This window comes from Setaria viridis, chromosome 1 (genome assembly GCF_005286985.2).
Source record: "Setaria viridis chromosome 1, Setaria_viridis_v4.0, whole genome shotgun sequence".
Classification (NCBI taxonomy): Eukaryota; Viridiplantae; Streptophyta; class Magnoliopsida; order Poales; family Poaceae; genus Setaria; species Setaria viridis.
Genome location: NC_048263.2, coordinates 34,265,466 through 34,281,773, shown reverse-complemented (window position 1 = coordinate 34,281,773; position 16,308 = coordinate 34,265,466). Strand labels below are relative to the sequence as shown.

The window sequence follows — 16,308 nt, the reverse complement described above, 5'->3', positions numbered from 1 at the left end:
AGCAAACAAAAAGGACCACACACGAACACTGAGACGCTTCCTGCCAGTTTCCATTTGCCAGTGGCAGCGGCAGTAGATTACTTGGGGTCAACCAATATCTTTGGCACCTGCGTCTGTGTGTACGCTGGCAAGTCAAATCAGCGAGCTTAGTTTAATCCAAAAGATAACATTTTTTGTGGTTCCTCGCTTGCGCTTTCGTTCGTATCCATGGATGGATGGCGGTGCACTGAGACAGTGTAGTGGGGTTGGGTAGGCTTGTGCAGCTGAGGGCGGCTGGCCGGAGCGAACCCAATCGCTTGCAAGAAGGCCAAGCTCATTCTTTTGCCTTGGCACTTTGCCAACCAACCATATGGATGATAAGAGCTAATATAATTAAAATCCATCGATGGGTCTCAGAAAATTCTAGAGCCTATCTGGTGGTGTTTTTTTTTGTAAAAAAACGAGATCTTCTTGAAGCTTCTTGGGCCGGCGCTCCAATATCGTCGGATGCTTCCTCGCTGACGGGTAAAGCGTGGGGATAACGAAACCGGCGGTGGAAAGGGCCGGGCGCCGCCGTGGATGGGTCGGAGCGGAAGCTTCACCGGAGGAGGCGGCGGCGCACATGGGTTGTGTGGTTGGACCTCGGAGCTCCAAGTGTTGCCGCGCGCATTGGCTTGACGACCGCTCGGCTCAACTGAGCGGCCGGCCATGGAGGGAGGATTTTGACCCGCGCACTGAGGTTTTGATAACCATATCTCCCTCCGCCGCGGAGATGGATAGCAAATGGCGTGTGGCATCATTGAGGGGGACAACGGCAGGTGTTCGTATCCTTCGCTGCGCGGCCGCGCTGGCGGCTGGACCCGTCGGCAAGTTGCCGGGAGTCAACGGCCGGTTGCTCGAGCCACTCACTGATGGAGTGCTGGCCTGCGGTGCGCCGGTGCCATGGCATGTGATGTCACTCGCGATGCCGATGGCAAGCAGGGGCTCCTCTGAGCAACCAAACGACCAAACGAGGGCACTCCTCGAGGTTGAGACTTGAGAGTGTGAGTCTTCGTTAGGCGACTCAGAAAGTCAGAGTCGGGCCTGGCCCAGTTGAAGTTGTGCGGATTTGGAGTCAGGCCCACACACAGAGGTTTGCGCGAGCCGCAAAAACAGGCGAAGACTCACGGGATCCGGCCGGGCTACGGAGTCATATCTGGTTCCTCCATTCAGCAACCGAGTTATGCAGAACAACCAAGTCGGCCTTACCACATGATAAAGAATTGAAGCAAACTGGGCATTTTCATACAGGATTGCATAAGCCAAATTGCGATTTCCTCTTTTTTCATACAGGATTTCGAATATCCACGTTTACAGGTAGAGACATTTTTTGGGTGTTATATGTTCTGGACCAGCTCCAGATGATGGCTTGCAGTTAGTGGAAGGGCAACGACTTAATATGAACAGTTGCAACCCAACTAATGCATGATAAATTTTTCACACATTCCACTGAGGTAATAACAGGAGGTACCCTACGGTACCCTGAATTACTGAAACGCACAACTACAATGCTACAACAAATAGCAAACAAAAAAAAAAATTGTAGGCAGAGTCCGTGGAGGAAGGGATTGGGAGCAGCTCTCCGCAGCCTGTATGGCTGTACCTCTTGGATGCGACTTCAGAGAGCAGCAGGGGCGTCTCTCATGCTTATGTTCAAGCTGTTTCTCATTGTTCTTCTCCCAACTCCCATATTGCCCTTTGTCATCATGGCAACAAATTCTCCATAATCAATGCGACCATCCTGATTATAAGAAAAAAGAGGAAGGATAGTCAGATCGCTTTCATATGCTATCACAAAACGATCATTGTACGAGGTGATATATAAGTTTTATGCTATCACAAAAAGAGAATAAAGCAGGATCACTACATCCTTTATGCATGAGTTAACTAAAATATAAATCCAATTTAATGCAAAGTTATTAATCTATGAAGATCAGTACACTTACATTATCCTGGTCAGCTTCTTTAATGACGTCATCAAGAAAAGCAGCTGGCATGTTATGCTCTTTGCAAGCTTGCTGGAGCTCATCCACTGTAATGTAACCACTGCCATCCTTGTCAAAATATGAAAAGGCTGCAACTAGATGTTCCTCACGCTCCAGCTTATTGAGGTGCAATGTAGCAGCAATGAATTCTATATAATCAATCGTCCCACTGTTGTCTATATCCGCCTGAAAGATTCAAATAAACAAAAATGTAAGCAGCTGTCATGTAGATTACTACATATGGAGACTATAGAGATTCAATATGGCCACCTCATTCTAAAAGTTGTATATCACGATTCATAGACTCAATATGGAGATTATTGAATCATGGGGACATGCAGAATCAAAATGGCTTTCATGCATGTTCGGTTGTAACATATAAGCAAATGTTGATCAGAAATAAAAGCATTGATGTCACTCAAATGAAAAAAAAATCTGATATGTTTTCTGGAGATCAGTCAGAAGCATTAGCTATCTGTAAAGAGGGATCTTAATATCCAACATATTCCTAGCTCTGGCAAATACAGAGACAACCTTAACACTAAAAAGGTGAAACAATATTAGGGCGTGTATCAGATTTTCTAATCTTAGTCACAGGCTGTGTTTTCACTCAAATGAATAAAATCACACATCCAAGAATACAGATTATAAACACGCCACTGCAATATAGTGCCTCATTGTACACATCCAAGAAAAACGCACTGGTTGAAGCCTTCGGGAATGCCCTTTTCTGTCAACAAATAAGCTGCCTCATAGCAGATCCCAAATCTAAAAGCAAGTCCTCGCGAAAATTGATCTCTTACCGCCTCCATGAGGTCACGAATTTCAGTATCCTTTAGTGTGGAACCATATTTTCTCAATCCTTCTTTCAGTTCATCATATGTAATTGCACCGCTATTATCTGTGTCCATTGCCGTGAACATTTCCTTCAGCCCTGCAATCTCTTCCTCTGAAAGGCTCTCAGCAATTACCTAGCAGAAAAATACAAATCCTTTATTAACAGAAAACTTAGTACAGGTGCCCCAATATAATGCAGCAATACAGGAATGATGCCACCATATTACTGAACATATATCAAGAATACTAATAATCTTGGGCCGATACTAAGAATACTAGCAATTTTGATCCACAAGCATTATTGGTAAGCTTACATTATCGATAGATCAATTGCAGATAATGGAATCCAGTTGATATATATAAATTATTAACCCTCTCATTAGATCAGTTGCAGATAATGGAATCCAGTTGATATATATAAATCATTAACCCTCTCAATCCAAATAATGAAAAGTACATCCAATCTAGTGGAAATACTAGACTTCACAAGACAAATGGCAGGAACTTCACTGTTATGAAGGATCAAGCATTGTTACATCTATGAAAATAACTATATAATCCACCAAAACAAAAAAATGGAATCACCTGCAAAGCCATCTTCTTCAACTTATTCATTGCTGAAAACTGCTTAATGCGAGAAAGGACAGCTGGATCAAGAGGCCGATCAGGAGCAACTCCATGGTCACAAATCCATGGATGACCTGAACACAAGAAAATTGGGCTTAGATATCACAATAGTACAGATAACATAACAATGTTAGGAACTAAAAAAAAATGGGTCCACAATCATTGTATATGATTACAAGTAACCATGATTAGCATCCACTTGTATCTTTTTTTAGATATACTTGTATCTCCACCAAAGAAATGTACAGCAGAACAGTATATTCAACAAACCGACGAAATTAGTAGAGAAAAGAAAAGAAAGAAGCTATGTACAGGTGAACTTACATAGAACTTCGTGTGCTGTCAGGCGCTCTGCTGGGCGAGGATTCAACATTCTTCTTATAAGATCCTTCGCACTCTCAGAGATCACAGGCCAGGGATCCGAATCGAAATCAATGACACCTTTTAAGACAGCATCAAATATTCCTTGCTGAGTCTCTGTAACAAGTACATCAAATATTCCTTTTTAGAAAATCAGTCTAGAAGAGAAAAAGATCCCTCCATTAAAAAATGACTTTGGGTCTTTGGTATCCGGAGTCAATAGAACGCCAATACCTTGTTTCAGAATCATTTTGGGAGTCCTTTTATTATGACATGACAGACTAAAAATTAACAGCAAAAAATTTGACTTAAGATAGGAAGAAAATAAATATGAACCAGTACCTGCCCAAAATGGTGGTACACCACTTAGCAGTATGTAAAGAATTACTCCAGCTGTCCACACATCAGCTTCTGGTCCATAGCGTTTGCGCAGCACCTCTGGAGCTACATAGTAAGGGCTTCCCACGACATCGGTAAAAATTTGACCTAAAATAAAAACAAAGGGAAATATGGTTAACGGCGCACATCATTGAAATGAAAACATCAGCATCCTAATCAAATGAATGCATTCACACAAGAGAAGGAGCGAATGAAGGTTCATCTTGATTGACGTCTCAAGGAAACAAATGGCACGGCCCTTTGAATGCCATCAAAACTTTCCCTCAGCTATAGAAAAATTGCCATAATATTTTGCCAGCAATTTTCAGGAACCTTATCTTGAATAAGGTTTTGCCAGTAATGTTTTCCCCTTTCAATGCCATCTTGAATAATGTTTTGCCAGTCACTTCAGTAACAGAATATTCTTATGCTTATCCGAAACAGTAAGAAGAAAAGTTACATTGAGTCACAAACCACTGCATAACAAATCGTAATGTAAGTGTCACACCCAGTAACAATTGCGATGCACAGTTCTTTAGAGTTGCAATGACATCATTTCCTTCACACCAGTGTTATTCCCAAACAGAATCTCCTTTATCGCGTTACAAAAGCATATATCAGACATGCCTATTACTAAGTCAATGCAGATCATATCACTAATTCACTAATTAGCGTGAAGACAAAACAAGCAGCCAAGCGCAATGAACACGACAACCCACAGTGACTCACCAGGTTTGAAGAACACTGAGAGGCCGAAGTCGATAGCCTTGAGCGACATATCGTCATCCTTGTTGGCCAGCAAGAAGTTCTCGGGCTTTAGATCCCTGTGCATGACCCCGAGCGAGTGGCACGCCTCGACGACCCCGACGATGATGCGCGTGAGCTCCGCGGCCTTGCGCTCGCTGTAATGCCCGCGCTGAATGATACGGTCGAACAGCTCCCCTCCCGCGCAGAGCTCCATGACGATGTGGACGTACTGCTGGTCCTCGTAAGCGCCCTTGATGGCGACGACGTTCCGGTGGCCGGCCAGGTGGTGCATAATCTGGATCTCGCGGCGCACATCCTCGACATCCTCCTTGGTGATGAGCTTGCGCTTGGCGATGGACTTGCAGGCGTAGTCGACGCCCGTGGCGAGGTCCGTGCAGAGGTAGGTGGTGCCGAACTGGCCCTGCCCGAGCTTGCGGCCCAGCGCGTAGTGGTCGCGGAGGCTCGGCGTCGGGTGGCCGAGCACGTTGGCCGTGAGCTCCGCGGGGGCCGGCGCCCCTCGCCGCATGCCCGGGGCGGGGGGCGGGGCGGACCCGTCCGCCGCCGCCCCCGCCTCGGCCGGGCGCGCGGTCCGCTTCCCGTTCCCGTGCGGCGCGGGGTCATCGGCGGCGGTGGCGACGGGGGCGTACCCCGCCGCGTCGTGCCGCTGCGACGCGCCGCCGCGGAAGCTGGCGAAGTACTTGGATCTCAGCGTGACGCCGCACGTGTTGCCCATCACACCCCGGGCGCGGGCGCGGGCGCGGGCGCGGCGCGAGGGCGGGGCGGTCCTTCTCGCATGTACCCTCGGGCTCTCGCGGGGTTTAGGGAGTCGCGCCGCGGCAACGAGACGCGCGGGCGGTGGCAGGCGACGGAGGTGGAATCGGAGGGGGCTGTGTGGGTGGGTGTGGTGGTGCGGGGCTTGACCGCTGGTGGAGCCCCCTGTGGATGGAGGAGAGAGGAGGAGGGTTCACGGCGACTTCGCGATCACGCCGCGAGGAAAGCGAAGCGAACGCTGCTGCGGTCGCGCTGTGTCTTCTCTGGCGCGGTCAGCGGCTCAGCGCGTCTGCAGTCTGCTGATGCACAAATATCCATGGCAAAATTTACTGCGGGACACTATTCAAAACTGGCTTTTACCGCAGGTCATTAAGGGAGTTTGCATTTTTAGTGCGTACTAAAAGTTATATCACATGGAATATTCGGAGACTAATTAGGAGGACTAAAGGTTCCTCCTAAATTTTAGTCCCTATCACATCGAATATTTAGATACTAATTAGAAGTATTAAATATAGACTATTTACAAAACCAATTACATAGATGGAGGCTAAACGGAGAGACGAATCTATTAAGCCTAATTAGTCCATGATTTGACAATGTGCTGCTACAGTAACCATTTGCTAATTATGGATCAATTAGACTTAATAGATTCGTCTCGTCGTTTAGCCTTCATCTGTGCAATTAGTTTTAATTAACTTATATCTAGTCCTCCTAATTAGTCTTAGAATATTCGATGTGACACGGACTAAACTTTAGCTCGAGGAACCAAACGGCCCCTAAATATGAGCTAATTATAAAACTAATTACACAGGTGGAGGCTAATTCACTAGACGAATCTATTAAGCATAATTAATCCATCATTAGCATATGTTTACTGTAGCATCACATTGTCAAATCATGAACTAATTAGGTTTAATAGATTCGTCTCGCAAATTAGTCTCCATCTGTGCAATTGATTTTGTAATTAGTCTATATTTAATACTTCTAATTAGTATCTAAACATTTAATGTGATCGGAATTTTAGAAGCGACTAAAGAAACAAACACCCCTAAAAAAGATGGCTTTGCTAAAACAAATTGCACAAGTGTGGTAATTTGATGAAGGACACCAGACCTATTATTATATTCCAATTTAATAGAAAGCCATCAGATCAGAAGGGATCGGTCCCTTTCTCCTCCACTTGCATCGCACGGGTACATACAACATGGATGGGCGGGCAAAGTAGCACGCGTGGAGGCTCTTCATCTCATCCGACTTGCCAAATTTCCCTTTAAACTTGTCAAACTTGGCAAGTCAATTTGCCTTGTCAAAGTGTGGATCCCACATGCAGTAATTGTCAGAATGGAGAGTGCAAAATAAAGAGACTGTTGTAGTGCGAAATGGAGAGGTTGTTGGAGTGGATGGAGAGTGTATCTTTTTACAGATGAACTTGTTAGGATTTGGAGAGTGGGAAATGGATAGTCTGTTGGAACGAGAAACTCAAATGGAGAGAAATTTTTTTGCCAACTTGAATAGAGAGTCAAATGGAAAGCCAAAAATAGATAATCTATTGGAGATGCTCCAACAGGACAGTCCACGGCTCGGCGGGCTGGCCATGGCCATGGTCGGCGCTCCCTACACCCGCACTTGAGGGAGGGGTGGTCGAACTGGCCTGCGTCTTGGCCGGCTCGCCATGACCGGCGTGGATAGGACAGGAGATTTTAGTTTGAAGTCTGCCGAGGTACTCCGCCATGCACGCAGGGGTAGGCTGTGCAACTTGGCGGAGTTCCTCTGCAGATTCTATTGGTGGTGTATGAGTGAACAGAGAGAGGTGAATTGAGCTGGGTTCAGGTCAGGGCAGTATAGTCAATTTGTGTGGCTTTCATTAAAATTGAATATAATTGTGGGTATATTGTCCCACAGCAAATTAGTTGCTTGTGGCACTTGTGAATTCGCTTTGCATATGCTAAAATTGTAAGTGAATGATTATGCATCTGAATTTAATATTTGCTGAAAATTTGCTGGGGAAGTTTGGTAAAATTCCATTTGACCGTCGTATGTTTGTACCGCTCAAGGAGATGATGCAGAACACACCAGTTGTTGGTGTTTAGACCTGGCAACCTACCAAGGGGTACCCGAGATAGTGTTTTATGCGTGGGGCTCGCTGAGATCAGGAACTCGAAAGTGAACTCGAATACACAATTTAGACAGGTTTGGGCTGCTTATGTCGCGTAATACCCTACGTTCTATGTGTTGGTTGGTTTGTATTGATTAAACTTGTTTGGAGGGGGTCCCTGCCTCGCCTTGTATTGCCGGGGGCAGGGTTACAAGTCGGTTGTTTACAACAATACTAGTCGGATTCGACTAGAGAGTCCTACTCTAATTGCTACGAGTAGTTTCCTAATTCTTGACTAGTTTTTTCCTCCGTGTACACCACACCGTCCTGCACCGTAGTCTCCATGTCTGACACGTCTCGGTGTACAGCCCCGTATTGTAGGACTATCCAAACCTTCTGGTGGGCCCATAGATGTATGGACGACAAGCCCCCAAGTACTTTTTAGTCAAATGTAGCAGTCCTGAGTACTTCTGTAGACGTCTCCGACTAGTTTGTGGTGCTATTTGAGTACTCCATCGGATTGAATCTTCAAAGGAACATGAGTACTGTCATGCAGCTAGAATGTGCTCAAGCCTCATTTAACTTGATCTTGAATCTTCAATCTTGAATCTTATATGGAAGTGCAATGAAAATCGAACTCTATATGGAGTAGCCCCCGAGCCTTAGGTTGAATCGAAGAATTAGTCTGAGGGTCAATCTTATAATTTCACATCTCTTTTACCTTAAAACCCAAAGAAAAAACTTTTTAGTCGATGGGCACGTGGCATGCAGCCCCTGAACCATTACACGACTAGTTTTGGGTATAAGGGTCAACCACTAGTCAACGTGACCGTTCACCAACAATAACCTTATCTGTCAAGCGATAACTTCGGGTGTTTAAAATGGAATATTCCCCATTAATCTTACCTTTATTTTAACTGTGCCGTGGTTATAAATAACGGAGGAATTCATACCTTCCGTTTCACCCTAGCCATTCTGCCCGTTCATTTTCTACACTGTAGCCCTAGCGCCGCCGCTCGCCTAAGCTTAAGCTCGAGTGCCACCCTCCCCCACCACTTAGTCCCCGAGCGCATGCGCAAGAAGACCCTCGTGGCAACACAAATAGGGAAGAAAGCGACCTCCAGCAAGGCGGCCGAGAGCAAGAAGAGGAAGGCCGAGAAGAAGAAGGAGATTCAGTTGCAGGTACCCAAGTACGTCAAGACTGACTAGACGGCTCCGCCAAATTAAGCCTGTGCTTGGAAGAAGTCCATGATGAAGAAGGCGAACATACAGGCATTGGTGGATGTCAATCTTCTCTAGGAGCATGACTTCATCACCTAGAGGGCAGCCTGCGGCAACCCGTGGCCCATGGAGAGCTACACCCACGAGCCAGTGATCTTCGCGCACTTCATTGAGCGAGGTTTGGCTCTCCCTTCATCTGATTTCTTCCGTGGGCTACCGAGTTACTACAAGTTGGAGTTGGTCCACCTTAACCCCAACTCGATTCTGCACGTAGCCATCTTTGTGCATTTGTGCAAGGCTTTTCTTGGAATCCAGCCGCACTTCAACTCTTCCAAAAATTCTTCAGAGTCAAGTCCTAACCCAGAATGGACCACACAGAAGTAACGGGGGGGGGGGGGGTAGGTATTCAACTGCGGGAGCAAGTGAAAGGCTTGTACTTGGACTATGAACTGATTGACTCCTACTCTGGCTGGAAGGAGCGATGGTTCTTTATTGGAAATCATAAACCCCGACTACCTAAGGTGACCAGCCACCGACCAGTCTGGAACAATCGGTGGTTGGACGAGCCAAGCCATGCAGATAGTTTTCAACTGCCAGAGCTGCTAGAGAAGATCACTATGCTCAAGAAGGAAGGACTAGCTGGGGTAGGCGTGGCCTTCAGTTTCATGAGGAGGCGAGTCCAACCCCTTCAGTTGCGTTGCACCTGGGGGTATAACTACTCGGGCCCCAACGACCCATCCCGGATGATGTTGGATGACTTTTCCATGGATGAGGTGATGCCGCAATTATGGCGCCTCTTCAAGCACACCAGGGCGATCCCGACGATCGTGCGAGAACACTACACTGCCAACCCGCCAAACAGTGCAAGTACTCGTGGCCTTTAGCCTCTGAGTACCAATTTTTGTACTTTTCAATTTGCTGACTTATCTTCTTTTGCAGGAAGAACTTCACTTATATTGCTCCACTCCTCCTCCACTCGGATCGGATGGCTCTGACGCTGCTCCGTGTGTACAGACAATTGCGGCTGTACAGAAAGCGATCAAAGAGGAGGAGGAGGAGGAGGAGGGGTTCTCCTTGTTCAGCAGCTGGCACCAGAAATAGCTCCAGGTGCTGTATCCCTAGTCGTTGCGCTTATGCATGATGTTATTGCTTCACTTAACATTGCTGCAATGCCAGCCCCCAAGTTACCGATAGCTGAGCCCGTTGCGGTGACTTCTTCTGCTGTGGTGGCTACGTTGGTAGCCCCTAAGCCAGAGGCGGAGACCGAGGCTGCGATGGCGACTACTTCAGGGACTGCGGCTACGCTTGTAGCCCCCGAGCCAGAAGTGGAGGTTGGAGCTGCTAGCGCTCTGCAAGTGTTGGCCGCCATCCCGTCATCTGAAGCAGGACCATCTACTACTCGCACCATGGCTATCTTCTCATCTTCTGAAGCTGGTCCCTCGACTAGCCGATCACTGGTTCCTCTTGGTGCACCAATCGCCGAAGAGCTCGAGGAACCGTGGATACCTGAAGGGGTGGATCTGGAGAAGATCCAGCTTCTTGCTGACCCTTTGACCACCGTGGAGATGGAGGTCACGGTCATGGAGATGCACCGCCATGTAGGCGAGTACACAGTTGTAAGTTTCACTTCTGCATTTGTCTTCTTCTTGAAATCGGTACTCTTTACTTATACGAGTACTTGCTCTGTTTCTGCAAAAGCTGATCGAGCGCTCCCACCGGAAATCAGAGATGATCCAAGGCTATGGAGACACCATCATGCGGGCTCAAGCTCTTGAACAGGAGCTAGCCAAAAAGCGATAGTAGTCCTCCTGGCTACTCATGAAGTACAACGGCAAAGCTGCCAAGTACCGCAACCTCATGCAACAAGCTGCGGAGGAGAAGGACCGCATCCAAAGGCGCAGCAAGTCGTTGATGAATCAGTTGAAAGGTAACTTGTCATCCCCCTTGGTCTTCGAGTACTAATTTGCACTTGATTATTCTGAGTTGCTCTTTGTTTTTGTTCTTTGCAGCGCTTAAGAAAGAGAAAGATGATCTCCAAAGCCGTGTCACGGACTGACAAAACTCGTACTACAGAGTAACAGAACTAACATGACAAGTTGTCTTGTCTGTACGAGACTCTAGAGCATAGCATGCATAGTAGTACACAGTTTTAGTGCCGCAGTAGCAACATAGCGAGAAGGTCGAGGATGGGACCCCTCACTCGCAGTCACTCTCTGAATGCTATAACACATTTTGATTTTCATTAGGAGATTTGATCCCCAATGCCAAAGGCTGTGCATTGCTTCTGTCAATAAATGTAAGGGGCTTCTTATATCAGGTCGAAGATTAGCACAAGAAATTAGGTGCTCTAGAGTCACCACTCCCAATTTCAGATCAAAATCCCTCATTCTAACACCGATGAACCAAATCAATAAAAGATTACAGAGAAATATTAAACAGAAGCTGTGTAGGATGTCATCAACTTGGAAGAGCGGCACGCTCTGCCGCGCCCGCCATAGGTTCGTATCCTTGGTGTTGGTGGTAGATTAGTAGTGAAGGATTTGTTCTAAATTTCTGGCCTAAACTTCCCTCTATACTGCACTAAAAGGGCGGCAAGTCTCTTTCTACTCATATGTTTGCATTTTTGGCAGGTTCGAACTGAATGGAAAGATTGCCTGCAATAGCATGAATAGTGCGAAAATGTAGCACAGCGGTAGTTCGGTCTCTGTAATTACCTAATTAGGACATTTGAAAATTGGCATAGTGGAAGACTCTCTTATAGGTTTAATAACAATAGACTAAAAACCACAGCTTCTACAGTGCAGAGTGCAGATCAAATGAAGCGATCATTAGTTCATTATATTACACTATGCAGGTGAAGCTATATGGTAAATGTGTGGCGCACGGAAGGCTAAATAAGTAAGTGATAATTAGTTCATTACATTACACAAAGCGAATTGTACATGTAAAGTTACATGGTAAATGTGTGGCCCTCCACTACTGCAAAGCACCTCATCTATGCCAGCACGAAAACCTCATTCATGCCGGTAGATAAACCGGTACCATGAAGTTGATGCGAATATGAATGGTTATTCGTGCCGACCTCGAAGCTCGGACGAATAACGGATTATTCGTGCCGGTGGACAATTGCGCCGGCACAAATAACGGATTATACCTGCCAGTGGAAAATTAAATGGGAACTCGCAAATTAAGATAGCAAAAAAAAAATTCTAGGCATGGAGGCCACTCTATTGTCCCAAGTCACGTGTGTGAAGTGTCTAGCTTTCAAATTCACAACCTTCCCCCTCACGCGATACCTCGTTACCATCACACATATACCACGTATCTGCACACAAAGGGAAGTTTTATTCTTTTTACCCTTGTTGTCTAGTATTTTCATCAATAATTTAAGCATCTAAATGACTTCAAATAAAAAACTATTCAACTAAGTCGTAGAACCGGTGAACCTGTATAATTTTCATATAAAGTTTGCCTCCATCCAAGTTTGAACGCAAAAGTTACAAATTTTCTGAATATAAGCTAAAATTTGAATTGCATAGACGGGGATTTTTTTCGTGCCGAGCACAGAAAATGGATTATCCGTGGTAGCTCAAAATTATACCGACACGAATAAGAGAGCCGACACAGATAATTGAATATTTGCGGTGGCTCGTTTTAAACTTGATATGGATGACTTATCTATGCCGGCTCATTTATGCCGGGCACAGATGAGCCGATATGATTAAGTGTTTATCTATTGGTTCGCCGAAGTTAAACAGGAGCCACAATAAAACCATTTGTTTTGCAGCTACTTAATATGTTTCACATGTAAACAATGGTACCGGGTGTATCCATACAAACATACATTATCCGGATTAGACATACACCACCTGTTAATTTACATATAGCGTTTAAGGCAACCGAGCGGCAGAACAGTAGGCCGAAACACTGTACACACACTGACGACGCATGCGTAGGCCCAAGCCCAACGTACGGAACGGCCTAAATAAACCGGACTACAACGGCCCATGGACGGTAAAAGAAAAAGGGAAATTTTCCTATATGCCATTGGCTAAAACTCTTATCCCTCGTCTGCCAACTAAAAAACTTATATCTTGCAAATGCCATTGACCATAAAGTTTAATCTCTTTCATGCCAACATTGACTCTATTCCGGTAGTCATAGACATAAGACATGCTAAAATGACCCATTTGCCATTGTCCTTAGCTGGACAGAAATTTGCCATCAAATCAGTTTGAGCAATCAGCATAAGCACTCGTCGGTGCACGCTCCAGTAGGCGGCCGTGGATGACCTCCCACTCTCACGTCACCTTCCCAAACAGCAGTGCCTTGGCAATCACTAACCTGTCGAAGATGTTTTTTTTAGGAATAACCTGTAGAAGATGTTGAGCACGGATCATTCAGTTCGTCCGCGCATCCACAAAGTCCTGACGAGCTAGCCACGCCGCTGACAGCGCCACGCACGCCACGTCCACCCAGCCCGCCGCCGGCCGCGTTGCAGAATGATGCGGATGCTCTTTGGCCGATCCTTCCCGCCGCCGCATCCGCCGGCGCGGAAGACGAAGCAGAAGGTGCGTGCGCAGCCATCTCGCGGCCTTCTCCACCACGGCGAGGCACAACCAGCAGCATGAGCTGCAGGCCTGCAGCTCGGGCCCTGCCGCGGCGACCACGCCGGCCGCCAGGTGCATCCGTGCCGAGGGGAACATACCTGGTGCAAACCATCTACCTCGTGCAACTTTGAAAACTATAAATCAAGATGCTAATTTAATGGATAGGATTAGTGGTTGTATTTAGAAGGTTCCTTGACGATGGATGCTAACGGAAGTAACGCCAGGGGTATGCAACGGATTGCAGTTCTGTGTTTGCTCTCTAACAATTAAAAATATAGGATATGATGATGGTCTTCATAGGGAGCGCGCATCATGTACAGGAGCAATAGAAATGTGTCCTAGCCCTCTTGAGTTGGAGTCAGTACCGTGTACCCCTCTCAAGTTCATAGGCAATTTTTGCTAAATCATCAAGCAATTTATTTATTTTAATTTAGCATTTTTGCATTCTGATTAGGAAATTTTCTTAAAATTTTTATTGGATTAGTTACTAAATTCTGGTACTCTACCAGCTTGATTGGTAGTGGTTTGGTGGACTGAAATGTGTAGTAACTTTTTTCTGAAATATACAAGATGCATGCTTTAGAATGTGATTATTTGCATGACAGAAGGTTGAGTGTAAATTTGAAGCATTAAAACAAAATCTGTCAATAGTGTTTTTGTCTATCAGCTTTCTTTTATGCTGCCCGTCGTTAACAGAATCAGCATGAAGATGTATTCACGTTTTTGCATGTGTAAACAGTAGATGTTGATGGGTGTGTTTAGGATTCTGCACTGCGTGCAATTTTTATTGTTTGAGGTGTGTTCATGTTCAGAACTTCTAGTGTTGTTATTGTCAGGTGCGCTGGGGTTGGGAGACATGCATTCCAGGGTGTCGTGAGGGCTGTTCAGAACCCAGTGGTGGACGTGGAGGGAGTTTGTGCTGCTCGTCACTGCCATATATATTTGTGTTGTTTGTCGCTTGTGTTCTAAAAGTGTGCGGAAGTTCACAATTCATTTGCCGCGTATATTTTGGTCTTCGAAACTTATATAGCTGTTTAATGATCCATCTTTAGAAGAACATTTTACTTATCGGTTGTTCCGAATTTTTTCTGATTATCTCATTCGAAATTTACGATGTTCCCAATTCCCAAATTAGACCAGAACATTGCTAAGCCTTTAGTTAGGTAAATTACAGTACTTAGATAGGCAAAGTATTGTTATTAGTTAGACAAAGTACTATTAGTAGTTAGGCAACGTATTATTTTTAGTTACGCATATTATTGTTCATTTTATTTTAGTAGGCAAAGTACTATTCCTTAGCCCCAGTTGGTTCCTATGTTTTTATGTCAACGTAGCCTTCTTTGTAGGCAAAGTATTAGCATTTGAGACTATCTGCAGGGTCCTTCATGTTGTCAAGGGGTAATCAATAGATTTTAACACTAGCAGCAATTGGGAATTTACTGTATAAAAGCGATGGATTTGTTCAAGTGTGGTAACCGCATACTATTCTTCAAAAAAGCATCCCTGTATATTTCCAATGTTTCATATTTTTTACTCGGTCACATCGTAATGATGTGCTTAGTATAATGGCAAATGATGCACGCCGTTCTCTTTCAGTTGTACATTCATCACATTACTGTGCCTTCCTTGTCTTTTTGAATTAGGTGTAAGCAAATTGGATACAAATTTGGCAATTGTTTGTTTTAAAATAGGCTAATCTACTGCTTATTCAGGCTATCTAAAGTTTCAATTAGGCAAACTAACTACTCTACGGCTCCAATAACTAGTTGTTGGCTTCATTATTGATCTGTAGCAAATTGTTCCAGCAGCTAGTCACTTTATTATATGTAAGCGGTAAGTATACTATATTACATTTATTTTAATTTAGAGCATTGGCAATCTAGCCCTTTTCAGTAATGTTATAGCATCACTATGAGATTCTTGTATGCTCTGTTAGATTTCTCTCCTTGTTCTGACTGCCTCTCCTACTCTTTTTACCTATAGAACACAAGAGATGGTGGTTAGGCAATAATACTGCTAAGCATTAGGCAATAATATGTTTCTGAATTAAGAAAAATAGTGTATTTTTATTAAGCAATAATAGTGAGCATTTTACAAATCTTTTTTTTGTTTGCTTGCCTTCAGTAGTAGGTCATATAGACCTCGCAACACTTATACTAGATATAGAAGAAGCCACTTTTTCATAGTTTCAATTTTCAGTTCTCGTTTTTCATTAAGCAATATACAATGTTCTATTTAGGCATAACAATATACTTCATTAGGTAATTCAGCTTGAATATCTTGCAATATTGGCCCCCTTCAGTAAATAGTAAACATACAACTACTAGCAATGCTCTTCGCTCATTTTGATCTGTGTTACTATAGCAGCTTACAGCCCCGTGCTTGGTTTGATCCCTATTGGTTTCCAGTTTGGTTGATTTGCTCAGCCACACGGGACAACAGTTTGATTGACTTCTCTGTTATGCTTGTTTGTGTAGTTCCTCATGTCCTTGGTTTCTGCATGTCCAGCAACGTCAAGATGGTTTGTTTTCTAATTTAGTTCAGCAGTTTGACAGTAGTAGCTTGGTTGGAGCAATTTATCATTGAAATGTCATTTACATGTTTGGTGCATGGTTAGATGGCAATTTCTTTATGGTTGAGAATGCTTTTTATCCATGTT

The 16,308-nt window shown here is 44.8% G+C and overlaps 1 protein-coding gene across 1 annotated transcript; it reads right to left on the bottom strand.

Moving 5' to 3' along the window:
* Positions 1–1,276: 1,276 nt before the first annotated feature.
* LOC117833245 (calcium-dependent protein kinase 5) lies at positions 1,277–5,922 on the bottom strand. Its single transcript, XM_034712680.2, has 7 exons — positions 4,935–5,922; positions 4,170–4,313; positions 3,792–3,944; positions 3,426–3,541; positions 2,807–2,974; positions 1,965–2,189; positions 1,277–1,759 (listed from the first exon to the last, which is right to left on the bottom strand). The coding sequence occupies exons 1-7, from the start codon at positions 5,683–5,685 to the stop codon at positions 1,637–1,639; spliced, it is 1,680 nt and encodes a 559-aa protein (XP_034568571.1). The 5' UTR covers positions 5,686–5,922; the 3' UTR covers positions 1,277–1,636.
* Positions 5,923–16,308: the final 10,386 nt, after the last annotated feature.

Bases quoted from the DNA above. Each gene is read 5' to 3' on its own strand.
- LOC117833245 (XM_034712680.2), bottom strand. From the start codon at position 5,685: ATGGGCAACACGTGCGGCGTCACGCTGAGATCCAAGTACTTCGCCAGC. The intron at 3,945-4,169 runs GTACTGGTTCAT...TACTTGTTACAG, and splicing joins TGTACCACCATTTTGGGCAG to AGACTCAGCAAGGAATATTT. The intron at 2,190-2,806 runs GTAAGAGATCAA...TGAATCTTTCAG, and splicing joins TTCGTGACCTCATGGAGGCG to GCGGATATAGACAACAGTGG.